The sequence below is a fragment of the Rasamsonia byssochlamydoides genome (assembly GCF_041956645.1).
Source record: "Rasamsonia byssochlamydoides strain NRRL 3658 unplaced genomic scaffold VTN77scaffold_11, whole genome shotgun sequence".
In the NCBI taxonomy this organism is placed as follows: domain Eukaryota; kingdom Fungi; phylum Ascomycota; class Eurotiomycetes; order Eurotiales; family Trichocomaceae; genus Rasamsonia; species Rasamsonia byssochlamydoides.
This window is the reverse complement of record NW_027192394.1, coordinates 166,251-185,149: the sequence shown is the minus strand read 5'-3', so window position 1 is coordinate 185,149 and position 18,899 is coordinate 166,251. Positions and strand designations below refer to the sequence as shown.

Below are 18,899 nucleotides of genomic sequence, written 5' to 3'. Positions count from 1 at the left end.
TTTTCTTCTCCAGCTCTCTTTGCCTTTTGGCTTAGATCAAGTGTAGTATCTGTTCTTTTCAGTTTAATCTCTGAAAGTGTTCTAAGGAACACAACATTGATTAATCTCATTTTTGGACCTCGCGATGGGGCCTCTGCGCTTGCGCACACCCTTTCGCACCGTGTCCTCGGTCTTACACTACCACCGAGTGACGCGAACCTCCTTTTCTGATCCAACCTTTTCTCATCATCGTCATCGGCTTGTCCGGTGAGTTGGAGAAGAAAGGTTTCGTAGCTGACTGACTGGCCGGCGCGCGTGTCACGTCCACATCTTACCTAGATCCAAGTCACTGACCGTAGATTGGCAAGCCGTGGTATATCAACGAACGCCCGATAAGAAGAGTCGCCTTTGCTTTACAAATAAAAATCTTCAACCGTGCTGCCAGATGATTTCGAGTGCAACGATGTCTTGATTCAACCCCATAATTTATTGTCACACCGGAACTCAATGAGGTGCATTAATTGTCAATTTTGTGGAACCAAACGCTTAAGCAAACGGAGGCACAAGAAGAGGTGGAAGAGTTTGATGCAGTCACGCCCAAGACGAATTTTGCGTGAGTCTATTCCCTCTTTTGTTTGCCTGTTCTGTTCCTCTTGAATTCCTTTTTATCTGAGTGTCATTGCACCGTGATTCTCGATAAAAAAGAAACTATATTTTCCAGCATAAGTTAGCAGTGATAAGACCCCCGATCGGAGAAATATACCTAGCTAGGTAAGCAGGGGTTTTCGTAGAACAAGCCTTTCTTTTCGTTTCTTTTATATTGATGGCGGGCGATTGCTGTCGTGATTTCCTTTCCGGGAAAATATATATTCATGTCACAAAATTAATAATATTTCCTCGATCAAAGTACGCACTTACGATGCTGCAATATCAGCCCATACAGAAAGAGAATAAAGGATGCCGCTGTTTCTTGGATTGATAGTCATTATTAATATATAGACGAACTCCGATGTACCCACTACTGTAGCTTCACCTAACCAGCTGGCGCATATGGTAAGATCGGCTATCAAATCCGTGATCAACCGGAGAAGACAATGTTGGCCATAAAAATGTGATTGCTCACTAAGACGTGTGGGCCACTATCCACAGTCGCCTAAGTACATATGCTTTCATAGCAAAAGAGCATTTTTTTTCAGAACCCATAAAAAGAAACAATATCCCACACACATATCATATCTATTCCTTCGTCTTCTGCGTACCACGGAGCAGACCGGTTCTCCGGGCAGCAATAAGACCGGCTTTCTGACCGTGGGCGGCATAACGGGAGACAGTCGAGGCTTTACCAATGTGCTGGTGGTTACCACCACCGTGAGGCTAGAGAGAAAGAACCGTGTCAGAATCTCGCCGCAAACCACTGCACGGAAAATCTGAAGGAGAAAACTTACGTGATCAACAGGGTTCATAGCAACACCACGAGTCTTGGGCCAGCAGTTGCGCTTGACAGCAAACTTGTGCTTGGCACGAGAAGCCTCTGTAGGAAGAAGAAAATAATCAGTACTGATTTCACAAACCGACCAATCGTCCATATAGACAGGTAAGACATACTGAGCAGAGGCTTGTCGGTACGACCACCACCAGCGACAATGCCAACCATGCCTCGTGCGCTGCTCTTCACCACCTTCTTCGCACCGCTGGGAAGCTTGATACGAGTCGTGCCATCCTCAGGGTTGTGGCCAATGACGGTAACGTAGTTGCCGGAAGTACGGCCAAGCGCACCACGGTCACCGACCTTCTCCTCGACGTTGGTGAGGACCGTACCTTCGGGGACAGAGCTCAGAGGCAGGATGTTGCCGACAGTCAGAGCGGCATTCTTTCCGGCGTAGATAAACTGCCCAGTGTACATGCCCTCGTTGGCAATGAAGGTCTCCGTGACCTGCTTGTATCGGTACGGGTGACGGAAGGTGACCTTGGCCAGAGGAGCACCACGGCCGGGATCGTGAACAATCTCCTTCACCACACCTCGGATGTATCCATGTCGCTCAGCGTAGTCGAGGGTGCGGAACTGGGCTGGCGCCTTGTTCAGGCGGGTGTGGGCCGCTGGAAAGGATTGATGATCAGTATTTCGCGACCTGGCATTGTTTCAAGGTCTTTTGCAGTCGGACTCACTGAAAACGGATCCACGACCCTTCCTCTGGTTGCGGATCACACGACCCATGGCGTCTGTCTAGAGTGTCCTGGAGGTTAGTATCGAGAGACGGGTGGGAGGAGAATTGAAATTGAAATTGGCTCGTACCTCGACTCGGAGTTGAACTTGTCGCTTCGATCAGACGGTTTGGTGGTGAGAATTCGCCAAAAGCCTGTGTGGGCTTTAGGGTGGGATCGCTAAGCTAACCGAGTCGGCGCTAGCGCTGCTGGCTGCGCGGTGAGCCCGTGACTGCCGACTCTTGGCGCGACCAGTTCATCTTCTTCCCCGATCATCATCTATGAAGCCCGCTGGAGGTCGAATCTTGCATTTGAAGGCTGGCGTCGATCAACTCTGAATACTAACTGCATTTCAACCTCGATGTTGTCTGTATCTGGATGAATTAGCCTGGCCGAATTTCACACACGGTCGTTGTCTCGCTTCCTGACTGACAACTTACTTTCCACAGTTTTCTCTAACCAGCTTGATCGCTCTCTTATTGCATGCCGGTCTTATTGATTATGTGGTGGTGATGACTTTCTATCTTGCTGTGGTTTTTTGCTTGGCCCAGTTTGTTGCTTTCTCAGGCCAATGAGCCTGTCTAACCCGTGGTTCCATCGAAAATTCTGTTCACAACTTATGGGCAATGGAGCTTTCTTTCCGGTCATTCAATTTAATGCTATCTATATCACTTGATTATTTTGAATTTACATGTTTTTTTTTCTTTTTTTTTTTCGAGTTCTTTTGCTCTCGACTTTTTGATACCTGTTGTCGATGGTTCTATTTAACTGACGAATGTTGGCAAATCCTGTTTCCTCCGCATCATTTGCAAAACGAAGAACAACAATGGGAAGCGTTTATTGTTCTGCTTTTTTTTTTTCTTAATTGTCTGCTTTGATTTCAACGGTTGGGAAGCTGTGTTAGCACTTTTTTGCAGGGCGGACAAAACGATGGATTTGGAAGCATCAGCGTCTAATGAAATTCCTTCTTGACCACGTTTCGAGATTGATTGCTTCTGCAGGATTATTTGTCCCTTTATTCGGATGCGTGGTTTGCGCTCTCTATCCTTTCGTTCTCCCGTTGTCGGCATGCTGCTCCTCCGGATGGATGATGTATCCCTGAGAATGATAGCGGAGATAGCATTAGGTTGGAATTTCGGATCTGGGACGATGAAATGGCACTTCTAGCGGTGCTTGAATGCGATTCTTGCTATGTCATGTCATAGATTACCTTAGACGAGCCGGGCGCGTGATAGCCGCGCTTGTAGCATCCGTAGAATTTCTGGTTCACCCACTTCCATCACTAGTCCTACCACCTACTGCTGTTGCAACTTGCAGCAACACATAATAACCACGACCATCACCTTGCCCAACATGTCGTCCTCGGACACTTCCTCATTATCGTCAGCTCCACCCACAGACGATGAGTCTATGGCAATGACTTTCGAGACCAATGCCCCCATCACAAATTATTTCAAGGAAAAGGAAGAGACACCGCCACCGGCACGCTCTCCCTCACCTCCGCACGAGTATACGCTAGCAGATAATCCAGATATCGCTGTAAGTTTCTAGCGTCGATTTCTGAATCAACCTTGCGGATAGACGCATTTGACGCGTCTCTGCCTTTCGATGACGCGCCTGCTAATGTGTCGCGAATTCGTGCAGTTCATTGTCATGTTCCGCGCGCGCTTTAGCGATGTCTTCCCTAAATCACTCCCGCATTACGGTCCCCAAGATATCGAGAGAGGCGTGCAGGATCCCGTGCCGGGAGAACATGTGGAGAGGCTTTTGTGCGCTTTACTCGGCCTGGTGCTGAATCGGAAGAAGGATGTTGAGTACGAATGTCCCTTTTCATTTGGTTTCGGGTCCTGGGGCAAGGAGTTCGAGGTTGCCTCTTGGCCTCGCAGTGCTACTGGAAAAGGAAGCTAATGGGTCGTTCTTTTAATCAGGAAGGGTCATTATCAGCGCGCACTGGAGGACGCCGTTCAAACCCATGCGAATCAGTGGCCGCGGTCATGGCAGGGGAAGAACCCGCTTCACGGCGGGCGCACTTTCGCGACCATGTCACCAGAGGAACGCGTATGTCTTTATGCCCTTTCGAATGCAACCTTTTTAACTGACCTGAGGCTAGTTGTCACTTCTTAAGGCGTTGATACTCTGGGCGCTATCTTCCTCTGACGCCGTCCAAGCCAAGATCAAGGAATGCTACAAGCAAACGCGCCATGATGACGATTTGAATCAGCCCTTATCAGTGCAACCATGGGGTCGCGATGATCTAAAAAGACGATTCTGGCTTATTGAGGGTCAAGATGACACCCATTTCCGTCTGTACCGGGAGAGCAATCCGGCTTTGAAAAACAATACTTGGTTTAGTGTGGCGGGAAACATCCCCGAATTGAAAGCTGTCGCCGAGCGTCTTGAAAAAGAAAAATCTGTGCACTCAAAGAGGCTGAGTGAGAAGATAAAGATGGCCATTCCTCGTTTCGAGGGTTCCGAGGAGGTAAGGTTCCTTCCTGTATTCATTGTGGCTGTCCGCTAAGGCGAGCGAAATCAGAAACGCAAACGTCGCGACTATAGACTTGCGCGGAAAGCCCAATTTGCTCGCCCGGAACCAGGATTCTCTCTTTATGAAGGCCGTACCCGTGGGAAGAAGATGAAGTACACCTATTCCGACGACGAGGACATCTTTTCAGACGATATGCCTTCGACCCGAAGATCCACACGAAATTCCGGTGTTTCAACCCCAGCGGAACCTGCAGGACCAGTGTTCACAGCCAGTGGGAGACAAGTCCGGACGCGTACTGGAGGTATTTACGGGGAGTCTATGCTGAGCAGTCAGCGTAGAGATGACGCTCAGCTACAAAACGGCGCTAATACCACAGGGAGACCCCGGCGAAGTACGCGGGGACGAGTGAATGGTTATGGAAATCGCAATTACGTCGACGAGATGGATGATGAATCAGAGGCCGCCTCCAGCGGAAATGAATTGAAGGGAGACGAAGAATATCAAAATGAATTTGAAGGAGACGATGAAGACGAATCCAGCGAGGACGAATCGATGATGGACGGTGAGGAAGGAGACCCTCCCAGCCTTGTTGTGCAATTAAGATACGGCAAAGGCCGGAAATCCAACAGTCCACGACAAGAAACTGCTCAGAGTGGCCCTGCTGTCGATGAAGCAACAAAGGCTGGACCACCGGACACCGTGCAAGATTTACCTCCCAAGCCTGAAGAAACCCAAGTTAGTCACCCGACGGAGGTAGAACGGAAGCCTTCGGAAGTACAGGTCTCAAGCGCATCTGTTCCCGTCGAACCTCAACAACGATTCGATGATTCAAAGGAGAATATCTCCAATGAGATCGGTGTTCCAGATCAAAGCAAGTCGGAGGACACCGGTCTCAAAGTCGCTCCAGAGCTATCTGTCGTTCCGCTCAGTCCTTCGAGAGTTCATAACGGAAGTGAATAGGTTCTTTTCCTATTTATTTTTTTCCTATTTCCCCTCCCCCTCAAATCCGTGTTATATGGCTGCGGATTTGAACCTTGAGCGGCCCTCCCGAAGGATATTTATAGCTTTGATAGATTTAGTGGTCGAGGGAGCGTTTCGGTTCGTGTAATGGGTTCCAATTGTTTCCGTTAGGCGTTATATTTAAACGAGTCAATCGGTGTCGAGAGGGTCATCAAATAGAGGATGCAAACAAAAAGTGCATATCCTAGAATTTATACGGTCAACTGTTTGATTATAAGGGTGACCAACCCTTCCTAACTTGGTGAAACGGCGTGAAGATTCTCATTGCTTATGTCCAAGTTCGAAAAATTAATTATGGTATAACAAGCCTTACAGGTCTCGCTTCGCTCGACTGAGAAATACTTGGTTTAATGGATGCCAGGGAACTTTTGCCCCTGGGGCGTACCTATAATAGGTATGATTTTTGTCATCTACTTTCCTGGCGGGCTCCCTACCTATATTCCTTACTATAGTTCTCGCTATATGGACTGTCTTTGTTGGTGCCCTTCTACTGTACATACAATATCATAGTAATCCTACCGCGTGGTTTGACCAAAATCATCCAGTATATGTCGTAAACTGAGAGATACTGATATAACAGTGTACTGTACAATCCCTTTTTGGTGAGAAACCGAATCATAACGCCATCACTCCATAAGCTCCAAATACACAAGCCCTGTGTTATGTCCCAGCGAATTCTTGAACAGTTCTTCGTATCTCGACATTCAATCACCGGTAGCCTGCGAAAAACTGCGTGTTGAAGTACTATTGTTTTTGCGAGGTGTCAGATCACAGAATACGCGATTCCTAGAAAAAAGAGAGCATGGCAAGAGGTCAACTCACGTCCTCGATCTTCCCCACAAGACTCCGATCCCTCGCGACATTCCGAGCGGGAGGAAGCTCCCACTTGTTCACTTCGTACCACCATCTGCGTATCCTACTGCCGAGCGTGTTGCCATGGAGCTGAGCATTACGGTTCCAGAACCGCCAACCGGCGAGAGCGAGAGTCCATAGCGTGCCTTGTATAAGGGGCAGAAGAACCTAGCGGACATCAGCCGATAATTCTCTCAGGGGCGAAAGTTAATCCCATGGAAAAAAAGAGCACTCGTACTTGGTCTCTCACGGTAATCCATGCAATCCGTTGCCAGCTGTCCGCGCCCTGCAAGCTGGCCAGGTAGCTCTGCTCGAACCTCAAGTCCGGCAACGGAGGCAGGTGGGGACGTCGCGACACAGGCTTTATTACCCGGCTAGGGTCAACGATATCTGAGGGAATGCTGGCAGCGTCAGATGGATCGACTTCGACGGGCTCTCTCTTGGAGGCAGCGGTGGATGGATTGATGCCGTGAGTCGGCGATGGATTGCGGTTTATTGAGGCGGTTTGGATCGCCTCTGCGATCCCAAGAGAGGGATTGGACATTTTTGTAAATTTCCGAGTCCTGAAATGATTTGAGGAGATAAGTAAGTCTGCCAATGACTGGCGTCGGTGAGATTTCACTGTAAGGGAAACCCGGTGAGCAGTGTCTGACGAAGCTTGCCGAGTCCCGGAGTAGTATATTACTGTAAGTTAGGTACTTCGACAGTCGGAGTAGATTTCCCCTCCAACCCCAAGAGGACCCCACGTCCCTCTTGCAAGAAACAGCAAAACACCACAATTCAACCAACCCACGCAACCTCATCCAAAATCGCAGAAATGGCCGCTGCTGAGGGATACCCTCTTCTATGTCTGGAGAATCCTCTCCTAGGTGAGTTGCTTCTTTCCAACACGAGTTACAGTATTCCGGTGTGCTGACCGCTGTCTAGACATCCAGGGCGTGGGGTATGGCGATTTCTTGATTTCTTGAATGAGAGACGTGCTTTGCAGTGACTAACGGAGCCTTGTAGTGATGAAGCGCTGCTCAAAAAATACGGTCTCAAGGACAATGATGCCATTCTCGCGGAGGAGAAGCACATGGGTCTCTACGAGGAACTCTTGCAGAACCACAATGCGAAGCTGATAGCTGGAGGCGCTGCTCAAAACACCGCTCGTGGCGCGCAGGTATGCTCTTATTATTATTTTTTTTTTGCCCTGTCAATTCATTTCGAAGCATTGATTGAGAACCTGACACTGACGTTGCTGATCACTAGTACATTCTTCCTGAAAATTCCGTCGCCTACATCGGCTGTGTCGGTCGCGATAAGTATGCGGACATTCTCAAAGAAGCCTGCGAAAAGGCCGGAGTACATACCGAGTACCGTGTAGATGATGTCCAACCCACCGGAAAGTGCGGTGTGATCATCACTGGCCACAACCGTAGCATGGTCACGCATCTTGCAGCAGCCAATGAATACAAGATTGATCATCTGAAGCAGCCGCACGTGTGGTCGCTGGTCGAGAAGGCCAAGGTTTACTATGTTGGTGGCTACCACCTTACTGTCTGTGTGCCTGCCATTCTGGCTCTTGCAGAAGAGGCTGCCTCAAAGAACAAGGTATGTCTCAGTCTCGACCTATTTAAAACCACTGTTACTGACAGGATCCGAAGACCTTCATTCTCTCTCTATCTGCGCCATTCATTCCCCAATTTTTCAAGGACCAACTTGACAGTGTGATTCCGTACACCGACTATCTCCTTGGAAACGAGACGGAAGCGATCTCATACTCCGAGAGCCATGGCTGGGGTACGACTGATATTATCGAGATTGCTAAGAAACTCGCCACCCTTCCCAAGAAGAATCAGAGCCGCCCTAGGGTCGCCATCATCACTCAAGGCACTCTGCCCACTGTTAGTGCGGTGGCCAAGGAAAACGGCGAAGTTGAGGTGAAGGAATACAAAGTGCGAGAAATCCCCAAGGATCGCATCAACGACACGAACGGAGCCGGGTACGTATACACGGAAAGGCACTAGACGCTTTGAGACCACATTTCACTGACTTGACGACAGTGACGCCTTCGCCGGTGGGTTGATCGCGGGTATTGTCCAAGGAAAATCGCTCGTCGAGAGCATCGATCTGGGCCAATGGCTTGCGAGTCTTAGCATTCAAGAACTGGGACCATCGTAAGTTTGACTCCATTCCTTTAGAACAGAAATTCTCCTGGAAATCTAGATAGACAGACACAGCTAACCATAATCTTTACTTACAGATACCCCTTCCCTAAGCAGACCTACACTCCCATGCACTAGAAAGAAAAGTCATGTCGAGTCGAGTCGGCATTCTACTTACGGTCTAACTAACCATTATTCATTCCATTTCACTTAATGATTCAACCCATTATTATTATACCCGCTTCTTATGAAAACAGTATTTGCTTGCTGTGTCATGAACAGCTTTTCTTCTTTATATCCATCTAAACGAAATGGGGTCTTACATGAAAGAAGGAAGGAAAGAAGGAAGGAAATAGAACGTTTTCAACAACGTTTTTTTTCTGACGGAGGATCTCAATGTGGAGGTTCTGATGTGGTGTTTATTTATTTTTATTTTTATTTATTTACTTTCGCGTGGTACCTAGGTACTTATAGCTGTTCTTTTCTTTTGTGTCTACTATAGACAGGACAGGTTCCATTCAACAATAACCACCACAACCATAACAACCTCGACCTTATTGTTATACTACAACTACACTACTTACTATTGACAGGACAGGGGTGATGTGATGTGATCCTCCACGATCCTACTACCCAAAAGAGAAAGAAATAGAGAAAGAAAGAAGCTGAAAAAAATGAAAATAAATATTTCCTGCGAGAAAAAGAATAAACAAAAATGTACAGAAAAGAAGTGAAAGAGAAAGGAGACAAAAAAAAAGAGAAAATAATGTTCCACCAATGGCCCAGGCTATGTATGCATGCTGATAATATATTAATCATAATCAGCTCTTGCCTGAGCCTCACTAGTCTTTCTCTTTCTTTTTCCTTTTTTTTTCCCTATCAAGGACAGGACTGCTCCTTAACTGACTGAAGAAGGGACGAATGACGAATGACGAATTCAGCTCCTTCTTTCTTTGTATGTATTCTGAATTTGAATATCCAATACTCAAGAAGTTTGCCCTTGGAGTGTTGTTGTCACTTGTCACTTGTCACTTCCTAGGACACAAGTATTCATATTAACGGTTCACGTTTAACGTTCACGATCTCCTACTCGACGACTCGAAACCACGACAGGACCTGTATTGGAGGGGAAAAAAAGTTTCCCTGAGGGCATTTGACCTGACTTCCCGCTTAGAGAAAGGAGGAGAGGATAGTTGCAGGTTTGCGTGCCATATGTATTGTACATACATAGCGTCGACCTCTGTCCGGTTCATTCATCGCTTGGAACGAAGCAACGCGACAGGATGATGGAACTAGGGACTGGCCCAAAGTAGACTGATTCTTCCTGTTCTTTGGTAAAAATTCGTCATGAATTTTCTTCCGAACAAAAAGTATGTCAGTAATGTTCAACCCTCTTGCCCACATGGCGGAGTTTGTTGGCCGATTGCACCAAGCTGCGCTGCGGATTTTTGTCCATGGTTGAGTGCACTTGAACCATAAAATCCAGACCCGGACGGCAAGCTACTAGACGCAATGAACGCGTTATCAGCCCATGACGCGTTTCCAAGGCTGCTGAACACAGGCTGACGATGCTGCTGCGAGATCGCGCCATAATACGGAATAGAACCAAATGCATCCCTGTCCCAAGTTGAGTACTGATAGGCCGGCGTCGGATTTGGCGGTGTCCAGCTAGATTCGAAAGGCGACGCACTTGACGAGGCCTCTAGAATCTGTTGACGTTGAAGGAGCAAGCTGTTTCGAAATGCAAGGTCGCTTGCGGTCGGCTCTTGGGACGGAACACTTTGGTCGACGCTAGATGCAGCTAGATAAAGCGACCGTGACCGGGGGGTGAGGACGGAAGAGCTGAGCTGTCGGACTGTACCAGGACGTACCTGCGGGGACGCAGCCGCAGCCTCGTCTGCCGGTGAGGTGAAATTAGTATTCCAGATGCTGGGGATGTTAGGCAGAGTAGGACGAGGGGTGTATGACTGAGATGGCTTCAACGTGGCCGCCGGGTTCGACAGTCCTAGACCTGGAGGGACAGATGGTGCCTGCAGTCCCGGATCACGAAGAACAGTGCCAGACTTCGGCGGATTTTGAAGGAATTCCGGCAGTTCTGGCACAGCTGAGGCCCCCTCATAAGTGTCCGATTCTACCAATCGCTCGACGCCTTCTACTATACGGTTCATAGTCGCCGACATCGACGCTGAAGCTGACTGAGAGCCCCCAAAGGTGCTTCGGGTCTCTGCATTGTTCTTCTCAATCTGCTGTGCGTGTCGTATGTCTTCTCTCTCAATGCTTGTCGAAGACAGTGTATGATGGTGCCCATGAGGGCTCGCGTAGAACTGAGAAGGAAGGCCATCTTCCTGGTAAATGAACATTTTCCGGTCATTCTCGTCAACGAGAGCGACGGGTATTCTCTAAAACTCAATCAGCTCATCCTACCAACCACATCGAGCCCGGTGAACATACGTTGCTGACCACGAGATCCAGCCCATCAATCACAAATTCCCTGATCCGATACAGCATTTCCAGGTTTGGATGATTTCTTTCCACACCAGGATCGACCATGCGAGGCTTTCGCTGACCTTTAGCGTCTAAATATCTGCGACTTGTCGCGTCGTTGATCAGCGGTCTGAATCCGAGAGTTTCCTCATCTTCTTCAAGGAGATAGTCCACATCCGGTAAATTGGCGACATCAAATGTTGACGCAAGCAGCGTCAAAGTGTTGGCGTATATTTTCCAGAACTCCTTGATCTGAACTGAAAGAGACGAGTCTTTATCTTGTCTTTGCGCAACCAATGAGGCACTATTCGTGAGCAACCAGGAGCTATAGTGCCGCAGTGCTGGGAGGACCCGGCGCGCGACTACAGTCACTTTTTCCGATCCGGTTTGCGTCTCCTTGTCCTCAGAGTCTTCCGTCGCTAATCGCTCCAATTCAGCCAGCAGAATTTGAAGAAGGGTAAAGAAGGTCTTGACGTTGATGCGCTGGAAGAATAGGCGCGCATTGTGCGTGGACTCCCCTAGAGATTGCCGTCAGCAAGGATGATCAGACGCCGCGTGATTTGGATAACCTGCCATTTGATCTTGCTCTCGCAAAATCTTCCGCTGCTATATTGATCAGAACGAACTTCTGAAGGGTACCTTCGAGAGATCGCTCCTTGAGATCGACCGCAAGTTGACTTAAGACTTCATTCTCGAGCTCATCATGCTCTGGAAAATCGACACCCTTGTAGCACTGGGCGTGGAGGTAGACAAACCAAGGGGTTAGCGCCTTCCCAGGGATGCCGGCATCCTCGCGAGGGATCAACTCTCGTTTCGCCCATGCATTCATGATCTTCCTAAATTCGATCTCCAAGTTTCCTTTCGATGTCGGATGGGGTTCCTGAGCAGAGAGTGCTCTGTATAAGTGATAGGTCGCCCGGAGATGGTTGCCGTCGGCCAGGGCGATGACAGCCAGCTGGTTGTGGGATGCGCCCGAGTTCGGATTGATGACACTTGCAAGGTCATAATATCCGATGGCAGGGCCCCAATTGCGGTTTTTGCCAGCGACGAGTTCTGTTTCACGGTAGCGAGAGAGATCGCCAAGGCGGATGAGAGTGGCATGGCAGGACTGAAGTACACGCTTGCGAAGGTCGCCATCTAAGTTGACAGGAGGTTCAGCTGACAGGTCTAATGAGAACCCATGGTTAGTTTAAATTTCCCGAACAGCTGGTGAGCGTCCCGTCCTTACTCTCAAAGTTGAACTTCCGTGCGACTTTTTCTAGCTCGGGAATACCACCAAAGTGTGATGAAAGATGCTGGATATATCCTCTGTAGAACCTCTGGCTCGATTTGATGAAATCGAGATAATGCTTTTCCAGCTTGCGCTTTTCCACGGGCTTTTTCTTGCCGTTCTCATCCTGGAACTGGGAGCGCACGTCAGATCGGCCGTAGGCATCCTCGAAACCAACCCACACAGTCCACACTTACTCGAGCCAAAAGCTTGCGAAAACGGTTGTTGATCTTGACGTGAGCGTCCCATAGTCGAGCTTCGACGTTCGCCGTGCGGGCGGCTTCGAAGTCCTGAAAAATAGCATTCTGACAAGCTACGCGAAATCTGCGACGATCAGACCTGCCATCACGCGACAAGAAAAGGGGGGGGGGGAAACACTGACTCAGTGAGGAAATGGGTGATCTCTACGAAGGTAGGTTCCTTCTCTGCAAGAGCCTTCAAAAGCTCCTTTTCGGCTTGGAGCGCAGACCTGTACAGTACGTTTGTCAGATCGTCGGATGAAAAAGAGACCTTCGATGTGGAAGTACACACTGCCAAGCATCTTGAAATGCAGCCGCCATGCTCAAGACCAAAGAGAAGGCACCTGCGACCTCACAGACCACCTCGCCGTCAGATGGCTGGCTGTAAATCCTCGAGGCGCAAAAATAATGAACGATCCATCAGTGGTTATGGTGGGTTTGATTTGGATGGACATAGAACGCGACCTAGCGCAGACAACCGGCAGCGTGCTCCAGGCTGGGAAGAGGAATGGGAAAATGTTCAACCAACAAGAAAAAAGAAGCCCCTCCCGTGGGGAAGAGGAGTAACAGGAAAGCGCGGCAATCGCCAGACAAACAGACAAATGACAAATGGGATGGGCGAATCTGGAGAACAATTGCCGCCGCCGGGCTGTGGCTGGTGCAGGCACCGGCGGAGTCAACTGTGGCTGGTGATTCTATCATTGCGCATGTCATGATTAGATCGCTTGGCGGGGATGCAGCAGAACAGTTCATCCATCAACGATGGGGCAGTAACAGCACTGACATAATCCACCCAAGCTCATATATGAGCACTAGGTTCTGTCATCCTTCTAGCAGTAACCATGCGAGCGTGATAAATTTTTGAGGAGGCACAGCCAAGCAAGAGAACAGCTATCTTTGTACTGTACCTACCCCACCATGTCTGCAACATGGCCAAGCGCTTACGAAGAGACTCCTCATCTTCGTTATCAGACCTGTCAGTCGAAGCCCAGCCAACTTCCTCATCCCGAGCGACGCCTGCAGTGACTCCGCCGCCGGCCAAAGTCACGACGCTGGATGAGGTAGATCGTCCGGCCCAGGTGATGCGCTGCTCTCTGCCTCCTCATAGGGAGGCGCTCACGTTCTCCTCATACGAGGAGTATGAAGTCCACTATCTGCAAACTCATGTAAATCGTTGCTCTGAATGCGGGAAGAATTTCCCGACGCATCATTTCTTGAACCTGCATATCGAGGAAAACCATGATCCGCTCATTGCTACTCGGAGAGAGAGGGGAGAGAAGACGGTACGTATGAGACCTTTCCAAGTCCATGAAGCTTGCTCTGCTAACTTGCAATACAGTACAGCTGTTTCGTGGAAGGGTGCGAAAGGAAATGTTCGACACCACAAAAGCGCCGGAGGCATCTGATCGACAAGCATATGTTTCCAAGAGTAAGCGAAAAGATTTGCTTTCTTTTTCTTATAATCTAGTTTAGATACCATTCGTCGCCCTTGCTGATCATCATCACTAGACATACAACTTTTTCATCGTCAATGACGGTATCGATAAGCATCACTCCATGCTTCGATCGCCGAACGGCCAACGTCGTCGGGTCTCGACGACGCAATCTCATCATCGGGAAGGCCGGTTGAGGAACCGAAAAACGTCTCTGTCTTCCAGCACTGCAGACGCAGAACGGAGAGATGCCGCTAGTTATGGTCATGATGACGGCCATGCTCGTACGGACACATCGTCAGTAATGGACATTGACGATCTTACCAAATCCATGTCCGCGTTGCGGTTTGTGCCAACGAGTGTGATGAAGAAGTTGGACGGGCGCAACCAGGGAAAGTAGAGAGGTTGATAGAAACTAGCAGCACGTATGTACAGCTAGCTTCCTTTATATATAGATCGGGTAGTTATCAGGGCACGATTCTTCACCTGTGATGTTGTATTTAAAAGAGAAAAGAAGAGATTCGACGACAACAACAAGGAGATCACCCAGTAGATCCTGTTCGTCAAAGGCGAGATCGTCTACGATTATGAAGACTGACTCAATCGGTGGACTTCGCCTTAATCACTCTACCAGAAGCTTGCCTGGATAATAGTCTCAAAAAAAAAGTTTTGCAACAGATGCCAGCAGAGTTAAACTAAACCCAAGCGCCCTTTTTTTTTTTTCAAGCTGGAGGTTATAAAAGAAACCTATTTTGTACAACAAAAGTCGTGTCGTCTCTCCCGTTCCTGTCCCGTACAAGACCTATCACTATCACCAATTTGCAGCTTTTTTTTTGAAACATTATATAACGCTCAAGAATATGATAAGAACAAGTAAAATAGACAAGAATATATCCGATCGATAGATAATTCCAAACGCTGAGTATCGCAAAAATAGATAGATCAAAGCATGAGATTTCGCCTCAAAATAGGAGACCGCTATCAAATCAAAAAAAGACGGATTCCACCGAAAGTAAATATATGAACCCGAGAAGAAGAACTATGCATACTCCAACAAACGTGCGCAGGGCTTGCTGCATGTGCATTAGGCCTAACGAAATACTGTACGTCAGCGACCAAATCCTGTCAGGACAGGAATCATACTAAGAGGATGACGAGGATGACGCACCAACAAGAATCCACGGTAAACCAGAGGAATTATATCCTGGGATTCCTTGATGCATGGTGAATATTCACCAGCTTTTTTGAGAGGCCCATAGAAGAGCAAATGCTACAGGCTGCAACGCCAATGGACTCAGCGCTAGCGCTAGACATTGACGTCTTGGGTATCATCAAGGCAGAAAACATAACACATCAGAGGGGGGAAAATAGCAATAACTTGAACGTGAACGACAGCAAGATCAGCAGTTCTCTAGGAGGTCCGCATATGCTTCTAGGCTCGACCCAATCAGATCCACAATTGCCCAGCTTGTATTGCCCTTGAATGTTCGCGCCCAGACCCGCACAACGGCAACGCTGAGCTGCTTCACCTTGTATGGGTCCTTTACAAAGTCCAATTCGGGTCCGTCTGTCGGAGCCACAGCCATGTCAGTTTCGTCCATCATGCTCTTGATCCATAGAAGTAATTTTCGCTCATGGTCGGTCAGTTTCTGCTCGTTCTGAGTGGCTGGGATGGACAGCAGCCATCGGCTCAGGAGAAAGGCACACTCCAGACTGCACAGTGAATGTTGAATACTCCAAAAGAACGAATGGGTTCTCGCGACGAAGTCGATGCCAAGTCGCACCGGAATGGAGAGCGCGTGCGCCGAATGCAGCAGCGCCATGATGAGCTTGGGACTACGGGCAATTGGCGGAGATTCTTGAAGGGCTCTCGCGATCTGTATCGGATCCTGAGTCGCCAGACGGCGACAAGGCCCCAGGTCGACATGCAGTCTGATATACGCCAACCCGAGCAGGGCAGTTGATGTGAACGCGATGGGCCCGGCAGGATTTTGAGGATCAATACTCGATTCCGGCGTCCGCCTCCATCCCGCCTTCCAGGCACTCAAAGAATTATCCAACACTGTCAAGTCTTCCTGGCGGAGGCTGGTACCTGGCATCAACGGCGCAGAGAGACACAGCTGACGAGCAAAGAAGATCTGTTGGATGATGGCATGGATGAGAATGTAATTCCCGAGAGGCGATATTGGGGCCGATGTAGCTGCAGGAGGTGATTTGACAAATAATTTAGCAAACGCCTCTTGGAACGAGATCGTTGGGTCATGCCGGGAGCGGTACACCCGCCGCCATTGGGACGCAGTGTTGGCTTTCCACACGTCGTGGGAACAGGGCATATTCAGCTTCAGCTCCGAGTTCAAAATGAGTGGAGGAATATTGTACATGATGGAGTGCAAGTTGAAAAAACAATACACGATGAGCTTTGTGCGCCGGTTGCCTTCTTGCCTGATCCATTCATCCCAAGTCAAATTCTCGGAACTGGTGGCTGGCTCGGAAAGGCCGTGTTCACGGACCAGCCTGGCCAAGGTACTTTGAAGAGCGAGAATTTCTCGTAATAGTTCAGGATGTCTTTCCCACGATGCAAAGACCGTGAGAAGCAAGAAGGTTCGGATGACTTCCATGTGGGCATCCGACTCATCCATGGGGTAGCCCATGTGATCGAGCGGGTGGCCGAACGTCTGCGGCTGGAAAGGACTACTCGCGGTGTTTGAAACCGTAGAGCTTCGAGAGTGCGGGCTGGGAACGTAGATATTCCACGTTGGATTGGGCACTTGCTTCGCATCTCTCCGGCGAAGACGTTCCAGTAGGACTGCCTTTGCTGCATGGAAGAGGTCAATCCCCCTGTTATTCTCAAATCGATAGTGAGACCCAGCAGCAGCGAGGGCCAGAGTCAGTTCCGGTGGACATCTTGCTACAGACAGCGTTGGAACATGAATGAAAGGGAGATGTTCGTTCAGTCCATTGATGTACCCTGCGATAAAACGAGACAATGCATGCCGGGAGGGAGGGTTAAATCCTCTTGGCAGAACATGAGAAAACTCCTCTAATCTCGCTACGAAAAGCTGCCGATCTGCATTCGATATGTCCCACGCAGGTCGAGGATTCGTAGACTCATCTACGAGTCCCAACCTGTCCTCAGAGTCCTGAGGCTCTGGTTGCAGAGAGGGCAGTCGGGATCCAAAGTTTGAGAATGAGGGTGGCTCCTCAGCTGCCGTACGTTGCTCGCTGAGGACTTCGTTATTATATCTTGGTGGTGGTGGTGGTGCAGGTTCTCGCGGTGGTTTTGATTCGAATGGAAGAGTGGTGGTCGGCAACATCGGCTCGGATTCGACCGACGAGAACACTCCCGAGTCCCAATCCGATGACAGGCCGACGCTCTCGAGGAAGATGGTAAAATCCTGCACCGGGTCGCCTAGATCCGTCAGATCGAGAAAGGATGGTTCGACACCATAGGCGTCAGCGATGCTTTTCTCCTGAACGGGCTGCAGGGGCGGGGGAGGACCGGCATGACTGGGCGGCTTTCGAACCGAATCCAGGGCTGCTTCCTGCTGGCCTTCGAGAGCGACGTGACTTGCAGCATGAGAGAGAAGGTTGAGATCATAGCCCCAGGAAGGATTAAACTGATTTGTTTCAACCATCGGGGTCTGGTGTACCGGCACCTCCGGCGGTACAGGGGGTGGTTGAACAGGCACCGAATCATGGATGTCCAGCATGCGAGAGTCGTGATGTGACGGTTGGATCAGTGATGCTGGACTAGGCGGAATATCATGAGAGTCGTTGTTCACTCGTCGCTCTCCTCGGTGGGCAGCGGCCTCAGCCGGATGCACCAATCGCTCATGTCGGACGAGCAGGTCGCTACAGAATTTTTCCCCGGGGCCGATCAGCGTGTCAATGTTTCACGGCAGAATTCGTGCAGCGTACCTTCTTGCAAAAGATTTGGAGCATATCTCGCATGAGAATGGCTTCTCCTTGGTATCTACGCTGCATGTTAGCAAGGCCAGGAACTGCTGGGAACTTGATGAACCGAGGGCATTGGCTATTGGTGAGACTAACGCGTGCGGAGATGGCGTTGCAGGTGTTCCAGGCGCGCAAAAGACCGATGGCAGTATTCACACGACAACGACTTGCGATGCTGCACCGTGCTCTTCTTCCGTACTTTCCCTGGCGATTCTCGATCAGCCTCCATGGTTTGGATGTCCCGACGACGTTATCAATGGCGAGATCGATAATTTGGGGGGAGCGGGGAAGGAAGAGCTGTGGGGTTGGCGATGAGGGGGCCCGAAGGCTGGATTGTTGATGACAGCGGACAGCTGAGGCACTGCGGAGGGTCACGTGGGGACGCCCCTCTTGCTTTCAGCCATGACCCATCGTGGAGCAAGTTGCAAGTTGCAAGTTGCACCCATCGTCCTTTCGTTCGCAGAAATGGGGATACGATCGTTGCAGATGATTCGGAGTCCCTCCACAAAGCAGAAGATCATTCGGGGACCTCTGTTCATCTACCCGCCGGGTTCCCATTCTCGACTTGAACAAAAAAAATATCTTAAAAGAATCACCCCTACGATCAATACTACGATGGAGAGGGAATGGAGTGATCCTTCAGTCAAGAAGAGCCGTTGAATAATTTCGAATTCGCACCTCACAAGATCTTCTCATATTTATGCCGTTGAAACGCTCATGATATTACAAGGCAGAGTAGTGGAAAGAGCACCTTTCTCGAAGAAAATTCGTTTTCGAATATAATAGTACATTCCTCCTTGCTCCTGGATATGCTTGATGTGTGCGTGAGAACTG

The 18,899-nt window shown here is 49.3% G+C and overlaps 7 protein-coding genes across 7 annotated transcripts; 3 read left to right on the top strand and 4 right to left on the bottom strand.

Annotated features, from left to right (window-relative positions):
• Positions 1–1,215: 1,215 nt before the first annotated feature.
• Positions 1,216–2,194, bottom strand: VTN77DRAFT_830 (60S ribosomal protein uL2; the record flags this gene model as incomplete). Its single annotated transcript, XM_069424783.1, has 4 exons — positions 1,216–1,353; positions 1,425–1,510; positions 1,585–2,076; positions 2,146–2,194. 4 exons carry the CDS (start codon positions 2,192–2,194, stop codon positions 1,216–1,218), a joined length of 765 nt encoding a protein of 254 aa, XP_069280311.1.
• Positions 2,195–3,534: 1,340 nt separating this feature from the next.
• On the top strand, positions 3,535–5,626 carry VTN77DRAFT_829 (uncharacterized protein; the record flags this gene model as incomplete). Its single annotated transcript, XM_069424771.1, has 5 exons — positions 3,535–3,720; positions 3,826–3,995; positions 4,110–4,239; positions 4,292–4,660; positions 4,715–5,626. The coding sequence occupies 5 exons, from the start codon at positions 3,535–3,537 to the stop codon at positions 5,624–5,626; spliced, it is 1,767 nt and encodes a 588-aa protein (XP_069280310.1).
• A 768-nt stretch (positions 5,627–6,394) lies between these two features.
• VTN77DRAFT_828 (uncharacterized protein) lies at positions 6,395–7,082 on the bottom strand (the record flags this gene model as incomplete). Its single annotated transcript, XM_069424760.1, has 3 exons — positions 6,395–6,430; positions 6,509–6,706; positions 6,777–7,082. The coding sequence occupies 3 exons, from the start codon at positions 7,080–7,082 to the stop codon at positions 6,395–6,397; spliced, it is 540 nt and encodes a 179-aa protein (XP_069280309.1).
• A 273-nt stretch (positions 7,083–7,355) lies between these two features.
• Positions 7,356–8,823, top strand: VTN77DRAFT_827 (uncharacterized protein; the record flags this gene model as incomplete). Its single annotated transcript, XM_069424749.1, has 7 exons — positions 7,356–7,407; positions 7,466–7,481; positions 7,547–7,700; positions 7,790–8,131; positions 8,185–8,522; positions 8,584–8,697; positions 8,784–8,823. The coding sequence occupies 7 exons, from the start codon at positions 7,356–7,358 to the stop codon at positions 8,821–8,823; spliced, it is 1,056 nt and encodes a 351-aa protein (XP_069280308.1).
• A 1,247-nt stretch (positions 8,824–10,070) lies between these two features.
• Positions 10,071–12,999, bottom strand: VTN77DRAFT_826 (uncharacterized protein; the record flags this gene model as incomplete). Its single annotated transcript, XM_069424738.1, has 7 exons — positions 10,071–11,084; positions 11,137–11,687; positions 11,743–12,336; positions 12,398–12,572; positions 12,637–12,763; positions 12,822–12,908; positions 12,971–12,999. 7 exons carry the CDS (start codon positions 12,997–12,999, stop codon positions 10,071–10,073), a joined length of 2,577 nt encoding a protein of 858 aa, XP_069280307.1.
• Positions 13,000–13,607: 608 nt separating this feature from the next.
• On the top strand, positions 13,608–14,511 carry VTN77DRAFT_825 (uncharacterized protein; the record flags this gene model as incomplete). Its single annotated transcript, XM_069424727.1, has 3 exons — positions 13,608–13,961; positions 14,018–14,107; positions 14,188–14,511. The coding sequence occupies 3 exons, from the start codon at positions 13,608–13,610 to the stop codon at positions 14,509–14,511; spliced, it is 768 nt and encodes a 255-aa protein (XP_069280306.1).
• A 1,000-nt stretch (positions 14,512–15,511) lies between these two features.
• On the bottom strand, positions 15,512–18,294 carry VTN77DRAFT_824 (uncharacterized protein; the record flags this gene model as incomplete). Its single annotated transcript, XM_069424716.1, has 3 exons — positions 15,512–17,963; positions 18,030–18,084; positions 18,162–18,294. 3 exons carry the CDS (start codon positions 18,292–18,294, stop codon positions 15,512–15,514), a joined length of 2,640 nt encoding a protein of 879 aa, XP_069280305.1.
• Positions 18,295–18,899: the final 605 nt, after the last annotated feature.